This window comes from Nicotiana tabacum, chromosome 11, assembly GCF_000715075.1.
Source record: "Nicotiana tabacum cultivar K326 chromosome 11, ASM71507v2, whole genome shotgun sequence".
Taxonomy (NCBI): Eukaryota; Viridiplantae; Streptophyta; class Magnoliopsida; order Solanales; family Solanaceae; genus Nicotiana; species Nicotiana tabacum.
The window spans coordinates 48,783,329-48,804,243 of record NC_134090.1 but is presented as its reverse complement, the minus strand read 5'-3'; the positions used below and the strand labels follow the sequence as shown (position 1 = coordinate 48,804,243).

The window sequence follows — 20,915 nt, the reverse complement described above, 5'->3', positions numbered from 1 at the left end:
TTATAAAGTGGCAAGGATCCCCTTTATATAGGAGGGGAATCCCAAATAGTACAAAAATGTATTAATTACAAAGATGAGGGGATGGGACAGCTACATGACACCTTGATTCAGGGCTAAGGTAGTCCACTAAACTTCTGTCAGTCCTAGTTGTGCGCCTAGGGGGCTTCCCATTTTTACCATTACCGAAGTCGTTGCTATCCCGAGTTCGAATGCCGACGACCCTCGAGGGACGGCACCCGATCCGTGGTCTCGAGCCTTCGAGGTGATCTTCCGAGATGCCTTAACAACAAGAAATTGGCCCCTCCAATTTTGCCATATACAATTATCATCAATATACGCTAAAGGAACAAAGCCTAAGTGAAAATAATCAAATTAACTCAAAAATTTTGAAATTAGCTCAAATTTGGCCCCCAGGCCCACTTCTCGGAATCCAAGAAAAATTACAAAACTGGAAAACCCATTCACTCACGAGTCTACCCATATCAAATTCACCAAAATCCGATATCAAATGGCCATCTGAATCCCCAAAACAACTCTCCAAATCTTCTTCCATTTTCCTCAATTTTCACCCCAAATTCCCAAATTAAATGATAAGAATCAAGATATAATCATGGAATTTAACCAAATTTGAGTGAATAATACTTACCCCAATCAATCCTCTGAAAATCCCCTCCAAAATCTCCTTCTCCCGAGCTCTCTAATGAATCTTGAGATTATGGACCAAAACCCTCGATTTTGAACTTAAACATTCTGCCCAGGTGTTTTCTTCTTCGCGAACGCGACAGCTCCCTCGTGTTCGCGAAGAACAAGTTTCCTCTGACCAAAATTCCCTTCTTCGTGAACACGAGGGCCCACTCATGAACGCTAAGACCACTCAGCTCGACTCTACGCGAACGTGAGGCCTAGGTCGGGAACGTATTGCCTTAACGCATACTCCTTCGCAAACGCGGGACCTATATCGTGAACGCGAAGAACAACTCAGCTGCCCCTCTCATTAACCCTTCGCGAATGCGAGAGCCCTCTCGGAACGCGAAGAAGAAATTCTCTGCAACAAAATACAATAAATCTTCCAACTCCAAAAGCCAAGAATTGATCTGTTAACCACCTGAAACTCACCTGAGGCCCTCGGGACCTCAACCAAACATGACAACACATCCCATAACATTATTCAAACTTGTTCCAACCTTCGGAACATCCAACATTAAATCACCCTCGGATTCAAGCCTAAGAATTTCCAAATTTCGCAAACGATGCAAAAACCTATCAAACCTCATCCGAATTACCTAAAATTTTGCACACACGTCACAAATGACACAATGGACCTACTCCAACTTTCAGAATTCTAATCCGAACTCGATATCAAAATTTTCATTGCCGACCGGAAAATGCCAAAATTTTAATTTCGCCAATTCAAGCCTAAATCTACCACGGACTTCCAAAATACATTCCGATCACGCTCCTAAGTCGCAAATCACCTAACGAAGCTATCCGAGCCATCAGAATTCACATCCGAGACCTTCTACCCATAAGTCAACACCCAATTGACTTTTCCAACTTAAGCTTACTCAAAAGAGACTAAGTATCTCATTTCTCTACAAAACAACTCCGAACTCGAACCAACCAACACGATACGATAAAATATAGCTGAACAACACATAAAGAAGCAAAAATGGGGAAAACGGAGCGATAACTCATGAAACGACTGGCTGGGTTGTTACAGAATCAAATTGATGAAGTTTTGTTTGTTGAAAATTTAAATTGCTTAAGTTGAAACAAATAACTTTCGGAAGATTTATATTTAAAAGAGTCGGTAATCATTGAATTCACTTGATAGCGTGATAACAATAAAATTTTAGCTTCTATATGTATTTCTCTCAGGAATAACTGTTTATTGCTAATAAAATTATATTTTGCTTACTAAGAAATAATCAATTAATAACTCTCCACGAGGCTATGTAAATCAATTGATATATGACTCGTGACAATTAAACTGAAATAATTTTCTTGTCTGAATTGTGCTAAAAATAGCAAAAACCTCTTGCAATTACTTTTTATTAAAAATCAATAATCATGCCAACTACAACTCCTCCGTGAGAATTAGAATGGAAGTAAGCAAGATTACAGACTTGGAATGATATCTTAAAAAGAATTACTCTCACTCTATTATTTTATCCAATAGTTATCGTATATTATTTTTGCTTCGTAAAAATTACAAAATTGACATACAACTAACTTGGGAGAATAAATAGATAGAAGTGATAATAATTAATTAAAACTAATATTCCAACACAATATAGAAATATAAGTAGAAAGTTACAGGTCAAGCATGTAGTAAAATTGAGATTAATATTATAACGATATCGAGCTTCATCAACTATCCCAAAAAAAGAGATTATTCCATTATGGAGTATTTAAATCTCACAAAGAAAGGAATTATTAAAATACTATCAACACTCTTAGAAAATTCAAAAATTACAAGAGGAAAATGAAAGAGATAAAGAAAGAAGCAAAGACCAAAGCTAGAGAAAAAGCTGCTAATTAGGCATGTATGATCTCTTCTTCTTTCAACACAAATATGACATACTATTTATAGAAATCAAATCTCATAAGATGCCATGTTGCCTCGTGGTTCTTTTGCCATGTTGCCTCGTGGTTCTATTGCCATGATGCCTTGTGCTTCTCTTTTTATTCTTTTATTTGTTTTATCATGATATTTTTATTTCGTATATACATAACATACAATATATACTACAAGAAAATATATATATATATATATATATATATATATATATATATATATATATATATTTAAGTATATGATATATGAATATTTTATACTCATCCCATGTCATGCCTTATTACCTCTCCTCAATACTTTGGCATGCCTCTCCGTCTCCTCAGACCCACCAATGTCAATTACCTCTCACACTGCCTCACTGGGGTATCCGGACATCTCCTTTTTATATATCTGAATCATCTTAGTTTCACTTTCCGAAACTTGTTTGCCACAGAAATCACTTCGATCATGTCCCGAATATCTTGCCTTTTCTCTATTTTTATTTCTTATTTTTCATCATTTCATTTCGGATTATCTTTATAAAGTTGGCACTCTTCATAGCTTACATATCTGAAGTATCGGGTGTTCCTTATTTATTGTTGTTCTCTATGACATAGGTGTAATTATGGTTGTCTAACAGGACGGGTCGTCCTGTCCCGTCCAGGGACATCCCGTCCCGTCCCGTCCCACTTCAATTTAAACGGAATGGGCCAATGCTAAATGGGACACGGGATGGGACGGGACGGCCATTTCATCCCGTTTGTCCCGTCCCATCCCGCCTGTCTTGCCTGGATTTTTATTTTTTTTTAAATCTAGCCATTGGGTAACGGCTTAAATTGCAAAAATAACCGTTGCCAACGTAAAAACAGCCAAAATTGCCCCCCCACCCCTCTCAAATATCTTACATTCTATCTATATTATTCTCTCAATTTTGTTACTATCAACTATCAAGTGATAGTTTTCAAGTTTCAAGTATTTGGGCAAATTTTTGGAGCAACTTTCAAGCTTCAAATTAATTCGTCAAGTATTTGGAGCAATATTTTGTGCAATTTCTTCAAGTTTTAATACTTAATCAAGGTGCACTCGTTCCATCTCCTAATTTTAATATATAATTTTTGCGTATTCTTTTAGTTCTTAATTTTTGTGTTTACTTTACGTGTTCTAATTTCGTATTTCATTTGTGTGTTTAATTTTTGTGTTAGCATTTTTAATTTAATTTCGTATTTAAATTATGGCACCTAAAAATGTATTTGGCATGTTTAAAAAAGTGGTAAAAAAATAGTAAAGGTGAAAGTAGTAGTAATCCTAATACTAGTCCTAATCCTAACCCTTCTCCAAGAATTAGAAAATATATAGATAAAATGACTCATGTTGATGAAACTTTATTTTTTTCAACCCCCCGCATTTTATGATGTTAATGTCAGAGAACAACTAGATCATGAAACTTTACAAAGACAATTTGGCAATGATATAGTTTTTGAGGACGAATAAAATGAGGAAGAAGAATTAGATGAAACACCCACTAGTCCCGCAATACAAACTCCAACTCAGAATCAATTTCGGTCTGGAGCTTTACCGCCTGTACCTCCTGTAAGGGGTAAGCCTAAGGCTGAACGTCCCAAAACATCACGTGTATGGAAATTTTTTAAACATGATAAAGTCAATCATCGTGCTATATGTGAAAAATGTAAGCAACAATTTGCAAACACAAAAAGTGGTGGGACTGGAGGGGTTTAACTAGACACTTAAAAAAGGATCACAAATCTTTATGGATACAAGCTAACATAGAAGCTGGAAAAATTATAGATCATATCACCCGTACTGGCACTCCTAGTGAATTTGGTTCTAATCAAATTCAACAACAACTTGACCCTTCTTCTGGTCATGTTTTACGCCCCTATAACAAAGATAGAGATCATGAGAACTTAGCAAAAATGGTGGTTGTTTGTGGCTTACCTTTTACTTTTCCGTCTCATCCTGCTTTTGCGCATTATATACAAGAAACTTATAACCCTGCTTTTCAAGGTTTTCCTAAGACCACGGTTAGAAATGATGTTTTTAAATTTCAAACTGAATATCTTCAGTATATTCGTTGTGTATTTTTTTCATTTAGATTTTAAAGTGTCTATCACATCTGATATAGGTCGTAGTCCTAATGGTTGTGATTATTTAACCGTTACATGTCCTTGGGTTGATCATCACTGGAACATGCAAAAACGTATTATTGGTTATACATTTGTTGATTCAAAACACACTGGAGTATATATTGCAACTATTGTTGATTCAAAACACACTGGAGCATATATGGACTCATTGATAAAGTTTTAACTATCACCGTAGATAATGCTTCTGCTAACACAACCACAACAAATAGCTTAAAATCTAGACTTTGTCCAATTAATCTAGCAATTTTTCATGTTAGATGTGCATGCCATATTTTTAACTTGGTTGTAAAAGATAGTCTTAATTTATTTTCTAATACTTGTTGTAAAATACAACATACTTGTGCCTATATTTTTTGTGCTAATAAAGCTAGTAGAATTCATGAATTTGCTCAACAATGTGCTAGTGTTAACCTTCCATTTAGAAAAGTTCCAAAAGATGTTTGTACTAGGTGAAATTCTACTTATGAAATGCTTAAAGTTGCTTATGACTATCGGGTGCCTATCCAAAAGGTATTTAATATGCATAATGGTATCCCCGCTGATCAAATTGTTGATTCTGATTGCGATGAGATCAAAGAGCTTACTAAAGTTTTAGAAAAAATTTATTATGCTACAAAACAATTTTCTGGTATATATTATCCTACTGTTACACAAATATTATGGTATATTTGTGAATTTTTTGTTGTATTTGGTAAGTATAAAAAAAATCCAACTTATGCACTGGTCATTAATAAAATGATTTCAACTTTTAAAAAGTATTTTTCCCATTCCCGAAGTATATTTAATTTCTACTCTACTTAACCTATCTTTAAAACTAAGTGGTGCAACGAGACTTGTTCGTAAAATTTATGAGAATTTAGCAACTTAAGAAAATGAACAACCATCTCTCGAAGACTGCCAAGCTAGCATATATTCTTATGCTAGATCAATGTTTGACAAATATAAATCTATGGAAACAACAGGTTGTGAAACTGCTCCTTCTACTTCTAAGTCTAGAGCAGAAGTTTTATGGGAAGATATGGATGATATAACAGGTTTTGATTCCTCTATTGATGATGAACTTGATTCTTATCTTAATCAAGGATTGGAAAGTATTAAAGACGAAGAAGGCAAGGAACAACTTTTGTCATGGTGGAGGGAGCGTGGCAAGGCTTTTCCAACACTTTCAAGAATGGCCCGAGATATCCTGGCTATTAAAGCATTATCAATAGCATCGGAGAGTGCTTTTAGCGCGATAAAATTTCAAATTGGAGATCATAGACATGCATTAGCGGAGGACAGTCTAGATATTTCCTTATTATTCAGAGATTGGATTAATTCAGAAAGAAGAAATATTGCTTTTGAAAAATTAACCACTAGGGAAGAAGAAGAATACAATGAGATAATTAGCACTGGGAGCGATGACGGCATGGAGCTCATGGAACATCAATCAACATTGCCAATTCCAGCACAATGTCGGAGAGATATTACTGATAAGTTACAAAGAAGCTATATAGGAGCATACAAATATTAGTATGATAATTTGTAATTGGCTACTAAGAGGCCTAGTTCAAACAGAACCCTTCTTAGAAGGTGGCTGCGTAGATTAGGTGCTCTTCAAAAGAATTATATTTGTATTTGAGATTCGAAAGTTTTAAATAAAATAAAAGGCTCTAAGCGTTGAATTTATTTTATGAATTGTCTTAGTTACTTAATACTTTAAAATTATATTAAAGAAATTATAACTCTATTATAAATTTATAATTACTAGAATATTTCATTACAAGTCTTTTGTTTTAATATTTATAATTCTTTACTTAGTTTTCTAATTTTTATTTTAACATTTAAGTTTATTAATAAGTCAAAAATCTAGCCATTGCAAACTTTAAAAATATAGTAATTTTCAAAAAAAATAGGCATTTTTTTTATTTGAAAAAACTACACTTAAGGCCCACGAACCCGTCTCATCCCGTTTATTAGTGAAACGGGATGGGCCGACCATTTCGTCTCGTTTGTCCCATCCCGTTTCGTCCCGTCCCACCACCGTCCCGCTTAAATATCATCTCGTCCCGTCCCGTCCCGTCATGTTGGCCAGCCATAGGTGTAATGAATAGTGAAATTAACGATAAGAGACTATAGCCTGTTTGGCCAAGCTTCTAAAATCATCTTATTTTGAGAAGTGCTTTTCTCAAAAGTATTTGTCACAACCCCAAACCCGGACCCGATCGTGATGGCACCTCTTGTGAAGACAAGGTCAGCCGACACTTCCCATTTTCCAATTATTAACAATTAAGCATTAAGAGACAGTCTAAACATGAATAAATGAAACAAAGTTTAAGCAAACGATAGTATAATATGCGAAATACAGCCCAAACACAGCCCGATACCGGGGTGTCACTAGTCATGAGCATCTATAAAACCTAATACAAGTCTGAAAAATTCCCAAACTATTACAAATGTCTGACAAGAGATAGAAATGATAAAGAGGGAGAAACACGGGACTGCAGACGTCAAGCAGCTACCTCGTGGACTCTGATATCTACCGGGAGCTCTCAACTCGCACTGGCAGGATCCGCAATGCCTGAATCTGCACATAGGGTGTAGGGAGTAAAGTGAGTACTCCAACTCAGTGAGTAACAAATGTAAATAAAGACTGAAATTAAGAAATCACGTAAAGCACAAAGCATTCTATAATGAAGCAGTAAAACCATTTAAAAATCAGTAAATCAGTGAAAGATAGGCAAGAATCCTCTATATCAAATGTAATTTTGTGAAAAGTCTTTTTCAACAATTAAGCAGGTAACTGATAGTAAATTACGAAAAGTAAACACATAAAGGTTCGCTCCTCGGGCACAGTATCAACAAATTCACCCCTCGGGCAGCATCTCAGAACAGTACCAACCCCTCGGACAATCACATAGAACAATACCAGCCCTTCAGGCTCAATTTCACATCACAATGGGTACCCGCACTCACTGGGGGTGTACAGACTCCTGGAGGGGCCCCTTACGGCCCAAGCGCAATATCAAGCCACCTAGTGGCATCATCATTAGGCCCTCGGCCTCATATCAATCAAGCCACCTTGTGGCGACATATCTCAAGCCCTCAGCCTCACAATCAGTATCAAATGTTTCCTCACAACATAGGACCTCGGTCTTACTCAGTCAAAATCCTCACAAGCCACTCGGGCAGTAGTAAAACATGTTTCTCAGCCCAAAATATCATTTAAAAGATCATGTAAGTGTTAAAACAAAATAAACATGGCTGAGTACGAAAAACAGTGAAATATATCATGACTGAGTTCAAGTATAAAGTCAAAACAGTGAAGAAATGCCAGTAAAAAAAACCCCGAAGGGTTCAAATAGTTGGCACAAGGTCCAAATATGGCATTCAACGTAAATCATGATGATAGCAAATAGATTTCAGTCAAATACGCGGTAAAATAGTCATTTGGGACGGGCCAAGTCACAATCCCCAATAGTGCACGACCCCACATTCGTCATCAAGCGTGTGCCTCATCTCAATATAGCACTACGATGGGCAATCCGGGGTTTCAAACCCTCAAAACATCATTTACAATCATTACTCACCTCGAACCGGTCAAATCTCTAGCTCGCGATACTTTTGCCCCTCGAGTCGGCCTCCACTCACGTCGAATCTATCCAAAATCAAAACGAGGACGTCAAAATATGCTAAGGGAACGAAGCCCAAGCAAAAATAATCAATTTACAACATAAATCCCGAAATTACCAAAACCTGACCCCCGGGACCACGTCTCGAAATTCGATAATTTTTACATCAATATATTCCTTATCTCCCCACAAGTTCATACATATCAAAAGTTCTGAAATACGACCTCAAATGGTCCTTCAAATCCTCAATCAAAGGTCTAAATTTTCAAGCCCTAGTTCTTCAATTTTTGGCTAAATTTCCATGATTATTTAGGTGGAATTCACATTAGAATCGAGTTTTAAGTCCAAGAATCTTACCTCCAAGTGATTCCCCTTGAATCCCTCTTCAATCCACTTCAAAATCTCAAAAAACGATCAACAATAGAAGAAATAAACCCCAAAATCGCGGACAAGACGAGTATTTAAATATTCTGCCCATGCCTTAATTTCCTTCTTCGCGAACACAATCAATGTCTCGCGTTCGCGAAGCACAAAAATTCTGTTGACCAAAACTCTTTTTCGCGAACGCGACCTCACTATCATGAACGTGATGCCTCAGCTTCACTAACCTACGCGAACGCGACCAAGCCTCTCGCGAACGCGATGCTTACCATTCCGTACCTTCACGAACGCGAGACTCCCTATCGCAAACATGAAGGCCAAACCTGATGCCTCCCTTCCTGACCCTTCACGAATGCGAGGGTCCACTCGTGAACGCGAAGACCAAAATGTCTGCAACAGCTGAAACCAAAATCTGCAATTTTCTTAACTTAAAAATGATCTGTTCAACCCCTCAAAACTCACCCGAGGCCCCCGGGACCTCAACCAAAGGCACCAACATATCCTAAAACCTTATTCAAACTTGTACAAATCTTAAAAATACCTCAAACAACATCAAATCAGTCAAAACACATCGGATTCAAGCCCAAGTTTCCAAAATCTTCTAAATTACTCTTTTGATCAAAAACCCCAACCAAATCACGTCCGAATGACCTGAAATTTTGCACACACATCCAAAATGACACAACGGAACTACTGCAACTTTTGGAATTCCATTCCGACCCTTATATCAAAATCTCGCCTACCAACCGGAAATCACCAAAATATCAACTTCGCCAATTCAAGCCTAAATCTACTCCGAACCTCCAAAACTCATTCTGATCGCGCTCCTAAGACCCAAATCACCTCCCGAAGCTAACCGAACCATCGGAACTTACATCCGAGCCCTCTAACACATAAGTCAATATCCAATTGACTTTTCCAACTCAAGCTTCCTCAAAAGAGACTAAGTGTCTCAAACCTTACCAAATTCATTCCGGATTCGATCCGACCAACCCGATATCACATAACACGGATAAACAAAGCATAAAGAAGTAGAAATGGGGAAAACGGAGCAGTACATGAGACGACTGGCCAGGTCGTCACATCCTCCCCAACTTAAACAAACGTTCGTCCTCGAATGAGTCAAGAAACATACCTGAAGCCTCAAATAGGTAAGGATATCTGCTCTGCATCTCCCGCTCGGTCTCCCAGGTAGCCTCCTCCACAGGCAGACCTCTCTACTGCACTTTCACTAAAGCTATATCCTTTGACCTCAACTTTCGAACTTGACGACCTAAAATTGCTACTGGCTCCACATCATAAGTCAAATCATCATCCAACTGAACCGTGCTAAAATCCAAAACATGAGACGGATCCCCAATATACTTCCAGAGTATAGAAATATGAAATACCGGATGCACACTCGACAAGCTGGGTGGCAAAGCAAGCTCATAATCCACCTCCCCAATCCTCTGAAGCACCTCAAAAGGCCCAATGAACCGAGGACTCAATTTCTCTTTCCTTCAAAATCTCGTAACACCCTTCATGGGTGAAACCTTCAACAAAACCTTCTCGCCAACCATGTAGGACACATCCCGAACCTTCCTATCAGCATAGCTCTTTTTCCTTGACTGCACTGTACGAAGCCTCTCCTGAATCACCTTCACCTTTTCTAAGGCATCTTGCACCAAGTCTGTCCCCAATAGCCTAGCCTCACGGGCTCGAACCAACCAACTGGAGATCTACATCGCCTCTCATACAAAGCCTCATATGTAGCCATCTGAATTCTCGACTGGTAGCTGTGGTTATAAGCAAACTCTGCCAGCGGTAGAAACTGATCCTATGACCCTCCGAAATCAATGCCACAAGCAAACAACATGTCCTCCAATATCTGAATAGTGTGCTCGGACTACCCGTCCATCTGAGGGTGAAAAGCTATGCTCGACTCCACCTGAGTACCCAACTCTCGCTGCACAGACCTCCAAAATTGCGAAGTAAACTGAGTGCCCCTATCTAAAATGATGGAAACTGGGACACCATGCAAACGAACAATCTCCCGGATATAGATCTCTGCCAACCGCTCTGAAGAATAGGTAGTACACACAGGAATGAAGTGTGCGGACTTGGTCAACCGATCTACAATCACCCAAATAGCATCGAACTTCCCCAAAGTCCGTGGAAGCCCAACAACAAAGTCCATAGTGATATTCTCCCACTTCCACTCGGGAATATCCATCTGCTGAAGCAAGCCACCCGGTCTCTGATGCTCATATTTCACCTGCTGACAATTGAGACACCAAGCCACAAATCCCATAATGTCTTTCTTCATTCTCCGTCACCAATAGTGCTATCTCAGATCCTGATATATCTTCCCTGCACCCGAATGAATGGAATACCGTGAACTATGGGCCTCCTCAAGGATCAACTCCCGAAGCCCATCTACATTGGGCATAAAAATTTGGCCCTGCATCCTCAACACCCCATCATCACTGATAGTCACATCTCTGGCATCATCATGCTGAACTCTATCCTTAAGGAAAAGCAAATGCGGATCATCATACTGGCGCTCTCTGATGCGATCATATAAGGAAGACTGAGAAACCACACAAGCCAATACCCTTCTAGGCTCCGAAATATCTAACCTCACGAACTGATTGGCCAAGGCCTGAACATCAACGGCAAGAGGTCTCTCCCCAACTGGAATATATGCCAAACTTCACATACATACTACCTTTCGGCTTAAAGCATTGGCCTTTCCCGGATGGTACAGTATAGTGATATCTTAATCCTTAAGCAACTCCAACCATATCCGCTGCCTCAAATTAAGATCCTTCTGTTTGAACAAGTGCTAGAGGCTACGATTATCAGTAAACACCTCACAAGACACACCATACAAGTAATGTCTCCAAATCTTCAACGCGTAAACTATGGCAGCCAATTCTAAATCATGAACGGGGTAGTTCTTCTTATGGGGCTTCAACTAACGAGAAGCATAAGCAATAACTCTACCCTCCTACATCAAAACACAACCAATGCCAACTCTCGAAGCATCACAATACACGGTATATGAACCTGAAGCTGATGGCAAGAACTAACACTGGAGCTGTGGTCGAAGCTATCTTGAGCTTCTGAAAGCTCTCCTCACACTCGTCTGACCATACAAATGAGGCACCCTTCTGAGTCAACTTGGTCAAGGGCGATGCGATAGATGAGAATCCCTGAACAAACGGCGATAATAACCCACCAAACCAAGAAAGTTGTGAATCTCTGTGGCTGAGGACGTTCTGGGCCAACTCTGAACCTCCTCTATCTTCTTTGGATCAACCTGAATACCCTCGCTGGGCACCACGTGCCCCAAGAAAGCCACTAACTGAGCCAAAACTCACACTTGGAGAATTTTGCATAAAGTTTCTCCTCTCCCAATTTCTACAACACAACTCTCAAATGCTCACGTGCTCATCCTGGCTAAACGAATATACCAGAATATCATCAATGAAGACTATGACAAACGAGTCAAGATAAGGCCGAAACACACTATTCATCAAATGCATGAACGCTACTGGGGCATTGGTCAGCCCAAAAAACATCACCAAGAACTCATAATGATCATATCGGGTCCTGAAAGCTGTCTTAAGAATATCCAAGTCCCTGATCTTCAACTGGTGATAACCTAAACGAAGATCAATCTTGGAGAACACTCTCGCTCCCTGAAGCTAGTTGAATAAATCATCAATGCGAGGCAAAGGATACTTGTTCTTAATTGTTTCCTTGTTCAATTGTTTATAATCAATGCACATCCTCATAGTGCCATCCTTTTTCTTCACAAATAGAATCGGTGCACCCCAAGGTGACACACTAGGCCGAATGAACCCTTTATCAAGGAGTTCCTGAAGTTGCTCCTTTAATTCCTTTAACTCCGTTGGTGCCATACGATACGGCAGAATAGAAATGGGTTGAGTGCCCAGCACCAGGTCAATACCAAAATCAATATCCCTGTCCGGTGGCATACCCGGCAGGTCTGCAGGAAACACACCGGGAAAATCCCTCACAACTAGAATAGAATCAATACTGGGAGTCTCAGCACTGACATCCCTTACAAAGGCTAGATACGAAAGACAACCCTTCCCATCCATATGCTGGGCTTTCAAGAATGAGATCACTCTACTGGGAACATAATCAGTCACACCTCGCCACTCAATCTGTGGCACAGCCGGTATAGCCAATGTGACTATCTTAGCATGATAGTCCAGAATAGCACGATACGGAGATAGCCAATCCATGCCCAAAATGACATCGAAATCCACCATACACAATAATAAAAGATCCACACGGGTCTCTACACCCCCAATAGTCACCACACACGACTGGTACACACGGTCTACAACAACAGTATCGCCTACCGGGGTAGATACATGAACAGGTGAAGTAAGAAACTCACGGGGCGTACCCAAATAACGAGCAAAGTATGATGACACATAAGAAAAGGTGGAACCGGGATCAAATAATACAGAGACATCTCTTTGGCAAACTGAAACAATACCTATAATAACAGCATCTGAAGCAATAGCATTGGGTCTGCTTAGAAGTGCATAGAAACGGGCCTAACCGCCACCTGATAGACCTTCCCCTCTGGGGCGACCCCTAGATAACTGACCTCCACCCCTAGCTGGCTGGGCGGGTGGTGGTGAAGTAACTGGCACTAAAGCCGATGACTGACCCCTCTACTGAGATGAAATCGCAAGACGACGAGGGCACTGCCTCCACAGATGACCCATCTCACCATACTCATAACAACTCCCAAGTGTTGAAGAAGGGGACTGAAGGGAACTCCTCGCACCAGAGTGACTAGCAGATGCACTCGGCATAGAAGAGCCCTGAAATGATGGAGCACGGGACGAACTCTGAGCTGGAAGGGCACTAAGTGATGACTGGCCCTGATTAGAACTGTGAGAACCATGACCCGATAACACCCCACGATAACCTGGGCGAGCTGGCTGAGCATGCCTGAATGGACGGCCTCTGTCGTGCTGAAACTGACCCCTCAAAGGAGTACCATTGTAACTACCAAATCCTCGAGGCCTCTTGGCCTCCCTCTCATCTCGCTCCTTTCTGCGGGACTACGGCACATACTTCTCCAGAAAGAGAACGGAGAACTGCTGCCAGTAAGGGGTGCTACACCAACAGGCCTACGCCTCTCAAAAGCCCCCCACCAAGTGAAGGCAGCTCCAGAAAACTGATATATAGTGAAAGCGACCCCGCTGGTCTCTAGAATACCCATTGTATGAAGCATCCTCTGATACTTATCTAAGAAACCCTAGGCATCCTCGCCCTCTGCACCACTAAAGGTCGGAGGCTGCAGTCTACCAAACCTCTCCAACCTACGCTGCTCATCCTCTGGCATAGTAGGAACTACATAGTCCTGAGCAGCTACAACCGGCTGAGCTAGATGAGCCCCCAGTGTCTGAAGTCCCTATACGACCTGCTCAGGTGTGCAGGGCGGCGGGAGTCTGATTGCCTCCCCCGGCCTGAGAAGTAGTTGCGGTTGTACTGGCTTAAACCGCCTGAGCTAGGCCAGTGCAAATTGATAAGATTTGAGCCAAGGCCTCCTGAAGATCCGGAATCACAATGGGCACAGCTGGTGCCTGAGCTGGTGCTGTTGGAGCGTCCATAACTAGGACCTGATCCTGAACTAGGGCAGTTGGTGGATCTGCAGGTGCTGCTCTAGCTGCTCTGCCCCTACCACGACCACGGTCGCATCCTCGGCCTCTGGGGGCCACAGCCAGTGGTACTGGTGGTCGTCCACCCTGACCGGTAGCGCGTGTCCTCACCATCTGTGAGAGAATAGAACAACAGAAGTTTAGTACTTAGATCAACAAATACGCACGACAAGATTTTCAATAATATGAAGTATTTCCTAAAAGTTCTGCAGCCTCTCGAGTATAAATACAGACGTCTCCGTACCGATCCAGGAGACTCTATTAAATATGCTCATGACTCGTGAGACCTATGTAACCTAGGCTCTAATACTAACTTGTCATGACCCCAAACCTGGAACCGGTCGTGATGGCGCCTCTCCTGAAGATAAGGCCAGCCGACACTTTCCATTTTCCAATTATTAATAATTAAGCATTAAGAGACAGTCTAAACATGAGTAAATGAACCAAAGTTTAAGCAAACGATAGTATAGTATGCGGAATACAGCCCAAACACAGCCCGATATCGGGGTGTCACTAGTCATGAGCATCTATAAAACCTAATACAAGTCTGAAAAATTCCCAAACTATTACAAATGTCTGATAAGAGATAGAAATGATAAAGAGGGAGATACACGGGACTGCAGACGTCGAGCAGCTACCTCGTGGACTCCGATATCTGCTGGGAGCTCTCAACTCGCACTAGCAAGATCCGCAACGCCTGAATCTGCACACAGGGTGTAGGGAGTAAAGTGAGTACTCCAACTCATTGAGTAACAAATGTAAATAAAGACTGAAAGAAAGAAATCACGTAAAGCACAAAGCATTCTATAATGAAGCAGTAAAACCATTTAAAAATTAGTAAATCAGTGAAAGATAAGCAAGAATCCTCTATATCAAATGTAATTTCGTGAAAAGCCTTTTTTAACAAATAAGCAGGTAACTGACAGTAAATTACGAAAAGTAAACACATAAAGGTTCGCCCCTCGGGCATAGTATCAACAAATCCACCCCTCGGCCAACATCTCAAAACAGTACCAGCCCCTTGGGCAATCACATAGAACAATACCAGCCCCACGGGCTCAATCTCATATCACAATGGGTACCCGCACTCACTGGGGGTGTACAGACTCCTGGAGGGCCCCTTACGGCCTAAGCGCAATATCAAGCCACCTCGTGGCATCATCACTAGGCCCTCGGCCTCATATCAATCAAGAAACCTCGTGGCGTACATATCTCGGGCCTTCGACCTCATAATTAATATCAAATGTTTCCTCACAACATAGGCCCTCGGCCTTACTCAGTCAAAATCCTCACAAGCCACACGGGCAGTAGTAAAACATGTTTCTCAGCCCAAAATATCATTTAAAAGATCATGTAAGTGTTAAGATAGAGTAAACATGGCTGAGTACGAAAAATAGAGAAATATATCATGACTGAGTTCAAGTATAAAGTCAAAACAGTGAGGAAATACTAGTAAAAAAAATCCCCAAAAGACTCAAATAGTTTGCAAAAGGCCCAAATATGGCATTCAGCCCAAATCATGAGGATAGCAAATAGATTTTAGTCAAATACGCAGTAAAATAGTAATTCGGGACGGACCAAGTCACAATCCCCAAAAGTGCACGACCCCACACTCGTCATCAAGCGTGTGCCTCACCTCAATATAGCACTACGATGTGCAATCCGGGGTTTCAAATCCTCAGAACATCATTTACAATCATTACTCATCTCGAACCGGTCAAATCTCTAGCTCGCGATGCCTTTGCCCCTCGAATCGGCCACCACTCGCGTCGAATCTATCCAAAATCAGAACGAGGACGTCAAAATATGCCAAGGAAATGAAGCCCAAGCGAAAATAATCAATTTACAACATAAATCCCAAAATTACCAAAACCCGACCCCGGACCCACATCTTGGAATTCGATAATTTTTATATTAATAGATTCTTTATCTCCCCACGAGTTCATACATATCAAAAGTTCTTAAATCCGCCCTCAAATGGTCCTTCAAATCCTCAATCAAAGGTCTAAATTTCCAAGCCCTAGTTATTCAATTTTTGGCTAAATTTCCATGATTATTTAGGTGAAATTTACATTAGAATCAAGTTTTAAGTCCAAGAATCTTGCCTCCAAGTGATTCCCCTTGAATCCCTCTTAAATCCCCTTCAAAAAGCTCCAAAAACGACCAACAATGGAGGAAATAAACCCCAAAATCGCGGACAAGACGAGTATTTAAACATTCTGCCCAGGCCTTAATTTACTTCTTCGCGAACGCGGTCAACGGCTCGCGTTCGCGAAGCACAAAAATTCTGTTGACCAAAACTCTTCTTCGCGAATGCGACCTCACCATCGCGAACGCGATGCCTCAGCTTCACCAACCTATGCGAACGCGACCAAGCCTATCGCGAATGCGATGCTTACCATTCCGGGCCTTCGCGAACGCGGGACTCCCCTTCGCGAATGCGAAGGCCAAACCTGACGCCTCCCTTCCTGACCCTTCGCGAACGCGAGGGTCCACTTGCGAAGACCAAAATGTCTGCAACCGCTGAAACCAAAATCTGCAATTTTCTTAACTTAAAAGTGATCCGTTCAACCCCTCGAAACTCACCCAAGGCCCCTGGGACCTCAACCAAAGGTACCGACATATCCTAAAACCTTATTCAAACTTGTACAAATCTTCAAAACACCTCAAACAACATCAAATCAACCAAAACACATCGGATTCAAGCCTAAGTTTCCAAAATCTTCTAAATTACGCTTTTAATCAAAAACTCAACAAAATCACGTCCGAATGACCTGAAATTTTGCACACACACATCCCAAATGGCACAACGGAACTACTACAACTTTCAGAATTTCATTACGACCCCTATTTCAAAATCTCGCCTACCAACCGGAAATCGCCAAAATATCAACTTCACCAATTCAAGCCTAAATCTACTATGAACCTCCAAAACTCATTCTGATCGCGCTCCTAAGACCCAAATCACCTCCCGAAACTAACCGAACCATCGGAACTCACATCCAAGCCCTCTAACACATAAGTCAACATCCGGTTGACTTTTCCAACTTAAGCTTCCTCAAAAGAGACTAAGTGTCTCAAACCTTACCAAATTCATTCCGGATTCGATCCGACCAACCTGATATCACATAACACGGATAAAGAAAGCATAAAGAAGCAGAAATGGGAAAAATGGAGCGGTAACTCATGAGACGACTAGGCGGGTCGTCACAGTACTTTTTTTAAAAAATACTTTTGGTGAGAAGCAGTTTGTATTTGGCTAATTAATTTGAAAAGCACTTTTGAGCAGTAATTAGTGTTTGGTCAAGCTTTTGAAAACTGCTTCTAAGTGTATTTTTCTCAAAAGTGCTTCTCCGAAAAGTGCTTTTGGAGAGAAGCTACTTTTTTCTGCTTTTCCAAAACTACTTCTGCTTCTCCTGAAAAACACTTTTTTTTCCTTCCAAAAGCTTGGCCAAACACCTCAATTTTTGGCCAAAAGTGTTTTTTTGGCCCAAAAAAAAGCTTGGCCATAAGATTTGGGAGCTTCTTTTCAAATTTTATCTTTAAATATCTGTTTCTTTATTGATTTTAACTATTTTTTGACATATTTTTTTAAAAAAATCTTCAAATCCCAAAAATAATTTTAGAGTAGTTTTTGAAGTTTTTTACCCGCAAAATTTAATTTCAAATTCTTTGCAAGTAGAATGCATGTCCAAATACAATTGCAACTTTTAAAAATTAATTTTCATCTCATCTTCAAAATCTTGTTTTTACAAGTTTCAACCAGATATATATCCAAATGCTAGCTAATAAAACATTCAACTATTTTTGTATGTAAGTTAACTATAGGAATTTATATATATATATTAACTCTTTCATTTTCTTATTCAATTTGTTTTCTTTTGGTTTTGAAAGGACTACACCTCCACTGGCTCCCGTCCTCACCAACTCAAGAAGTCCTACTTAAACCGTGGGTGTTGGACCCAAAATTATTTGTACCAACAGTTTCCAGCAATAGGAGAGGGTCATGAACGTTAACAACCAGCTAATTTGCTGTGATATCAATGTTACAGCTGTGTACAACCAGCAGAGAGGAAACTCATCATCAAACATCATCCCAAGTAGAAAATCGAATTTTTATTCATAGGGCTCGTGTGGTTGACATAATTGTTATGATGGGATTATATATAATATTTGGATTGTTTAGTCCATGATTAATAGTAATAAAGAGATTGTTATGCAGTTATGCTTATGAGAACATTATTATGCATAAAAAAGGAGTATTTTTGTCTTTAAATAGTTTAATCTCTGCATTGCTAATACACTTATATTATTTAACACTGCCAATCAAGCCTCGCATTAGTTTATAGGATAATTAATTTTTTCATGAAAGTTACCAAAACGTTGTATTATCTTATATGTTGCAATTAATTAGTCGAAGTCATAAATCAAAAGACCCTAAATGGTACAATTTTTTTTTATATTATTAGTATATTTTAATCTATTGTATTAGTAGCCCATCTTATTTTTTAGGTTGCTAATTCCCTTTTTTATGCACAATTACATATAATTATCTTTTAGATAATTGTGAAAATTTTCTGTAAATATATAGTAGAAATTACACTTAAAAAAAGAAGAAAAAAACAAACAAGCGAAAGAGAATATAACATTCAAAATGACAATGTAGTATTCTTCTATTACTACAAGTAGCAGGTTTATTACAACCACCCCCATTGTAAATTCCTAATTATTTGCTTGACTGCTCATTCAGTACTCCAGACTGTACCAAAAACCCAACCCTACTCATTAACACCCATGCAACAACAACAATATCAAAAAAATTTAGTGACATCCTACAAGTAGGTATATAAACGATAGTGTACGCAAACTATACCCCAATTTTGTGAAAGTACAAAGTTATTTCTGATACATACTCCGCTCATTAACACCCATGCAAAACTTACAACCACAGCAGTTAACCTTTCGACCCAATCCCAAACCCTGCACACAAACTTGCAGTGCTCTAAATTTTTTGAATATTACTCCCATAATAATAGCTGACTACAACTAATTTGGAATTAAGGCGCAGTTATTTGCAGAATATTACATGATAGAGCAAGCATTAGGGTTGTCATCACTGAAAATGTTGGTATAGGCAGGGTCCTCATATCTTGCAACTGTTCCAGTAGTTGAGTTGTTCTGATCAACTCTTCTGACATAACCAGGTGGTGCTTTCTTGTCATAAGCTGCTGCAGCATAGGGCTGAGACACCAAATTGTAAGGGACATAAGGCCATATCTCTGCCTTCTTCCCTGTTGACTTTGCCTTCTTTAACACCTTGTTTGCTTCCACATATCCTGTTACTGTCACCTTCTGTTGTTTCCTGTTTATCTCCACAGACTTCACTCCTGCAATTATAACCAAAACCAAAATATTTCAGCTTTAATATACCTAACTTTAAAATTATTGGATATATCTCGTGTGTAGGGTGTGGGAACAAATTCGCATATTGGAAGTTGATAAAAAATAAACTACATATAAACTATAAGGAAATTTTTAATAGTGTGAGACATTGAGAAAACTGTAGTTGAGTCACAACAGTATCAACCATGAACGAAGCTACATTTCTTAAAGGTCGAAAAATTATACCTCATATATAAATAAAATATTATATTTTAGTGGTATATAACATATATTGAATACCTTTTAGTTTGTCTGTCATTTTTTTTCACTTTTTTGGAAAATACCTGACTTTGCCACTGATATCAGCATGTTAAAAGTATCTTTCAGCTAACTTAGCTAAACAAAGCTGATAGTAATTGTTTGTAAATGGGAAAAAAGAAGATGATGATGAATGAAGTTATCGTACTTACCACTCAAGGAAGAAAGAGCTTTCTTGACTTTAAGTTCACAGCCATCACAATCCATTCTGACTTTGAGCTCCACTGTATTAAACTGCTTCTTCTTCTTTTTGGGCTTATCACTACTCATGATCTCAGAAATATACTCCAAAGTTCCTCCTAGACCCATTTTTCTTTTTCTCTCTTTAAGCAAATATCTATATCTATGAAACACAACTTTAATTTAATTTAGAGGAAGAAAGTGAAAATCAGAGACTTTGAACCTTTTCTGAGGAAAGAAAGTGGGTTAATTATATGAGTAAATTTATACTAAAAAGATTTTAATGAAAGGGAAGACTTTGTAAGAAACTTCCCTTGGATTCTTTCCTTTGCTTTAGAACAGGCTTAAGGACAAAAGGGAGAAAGCAAAAAGGCTGCTCCCTCTACTAAAACTTTTCTTTTTTGCTTCCTTTGATAAGATGAGATCTTTCTTTACACAGGCCTACTTCTTTTTATAGGCGTTTTCTTTTCTCCAACACTGTTTAAAAAGAGAAAGATGGCCCCCCATTGGACAACACGAAATTGACGGTCCTATGAGCTTGATTTTAAAAGGAGTTTAGTACTTGACCTCAATCAGTAAACAATACTCCTTCCATTACAATACAAGATACTCACACTGCTAAAAA

General features: G+C 39.6%; 1 protein-coding gene across 1 annotated transcript; it reads right to left on the bottom strand.

Annotated features, from left to right (window-relative positions):
- Positions 1-19,269: 19,269 nt before the first annotated feature.
- LOC107788079 (heavy metal-associated isoprenylated plant protein 23-like) lies at positions 19,270-20,710 on the bottom strand. The gene is made up of 2 exons (XM_016609728.2): positions 20,263-20,710; positions 19,270-19,797 (listed from the first exon to the last, which is right to left on the bottom strand). The coding sequence occupies exons 1-2, from the start codon at positions 20,417-20,419 to the stop codon at positions 19,493-19,495; spliced, it is 462 nt and encodes a 153-aa protein (XP_016465214.1). The 5' UTR covers positions 20,420-20,710; the 3' UTR covers positions 19,270-19,492.
- Between the last annotated feature and the right edge of the window lie 205 nt (positions 20,711-20,915).

Bases quoted from the DNA above. Each gene is read 5' to 3' on its own strand.
- LOC107788079 (XM_016609728.2), bottom strand. From the start codon at position 20,419: ATGGGTCTAGGAGGAACTTTGGAGTATATTTCTGAGATCATGAGTAGT. The intron at 19,798-20,262 runs GTAAGTACGATA...TTATAATTGCAG, and splicing joins AGCTCTTTCTTCCTTGAGTG to GAGTGAAGTCTGTGGAGATA.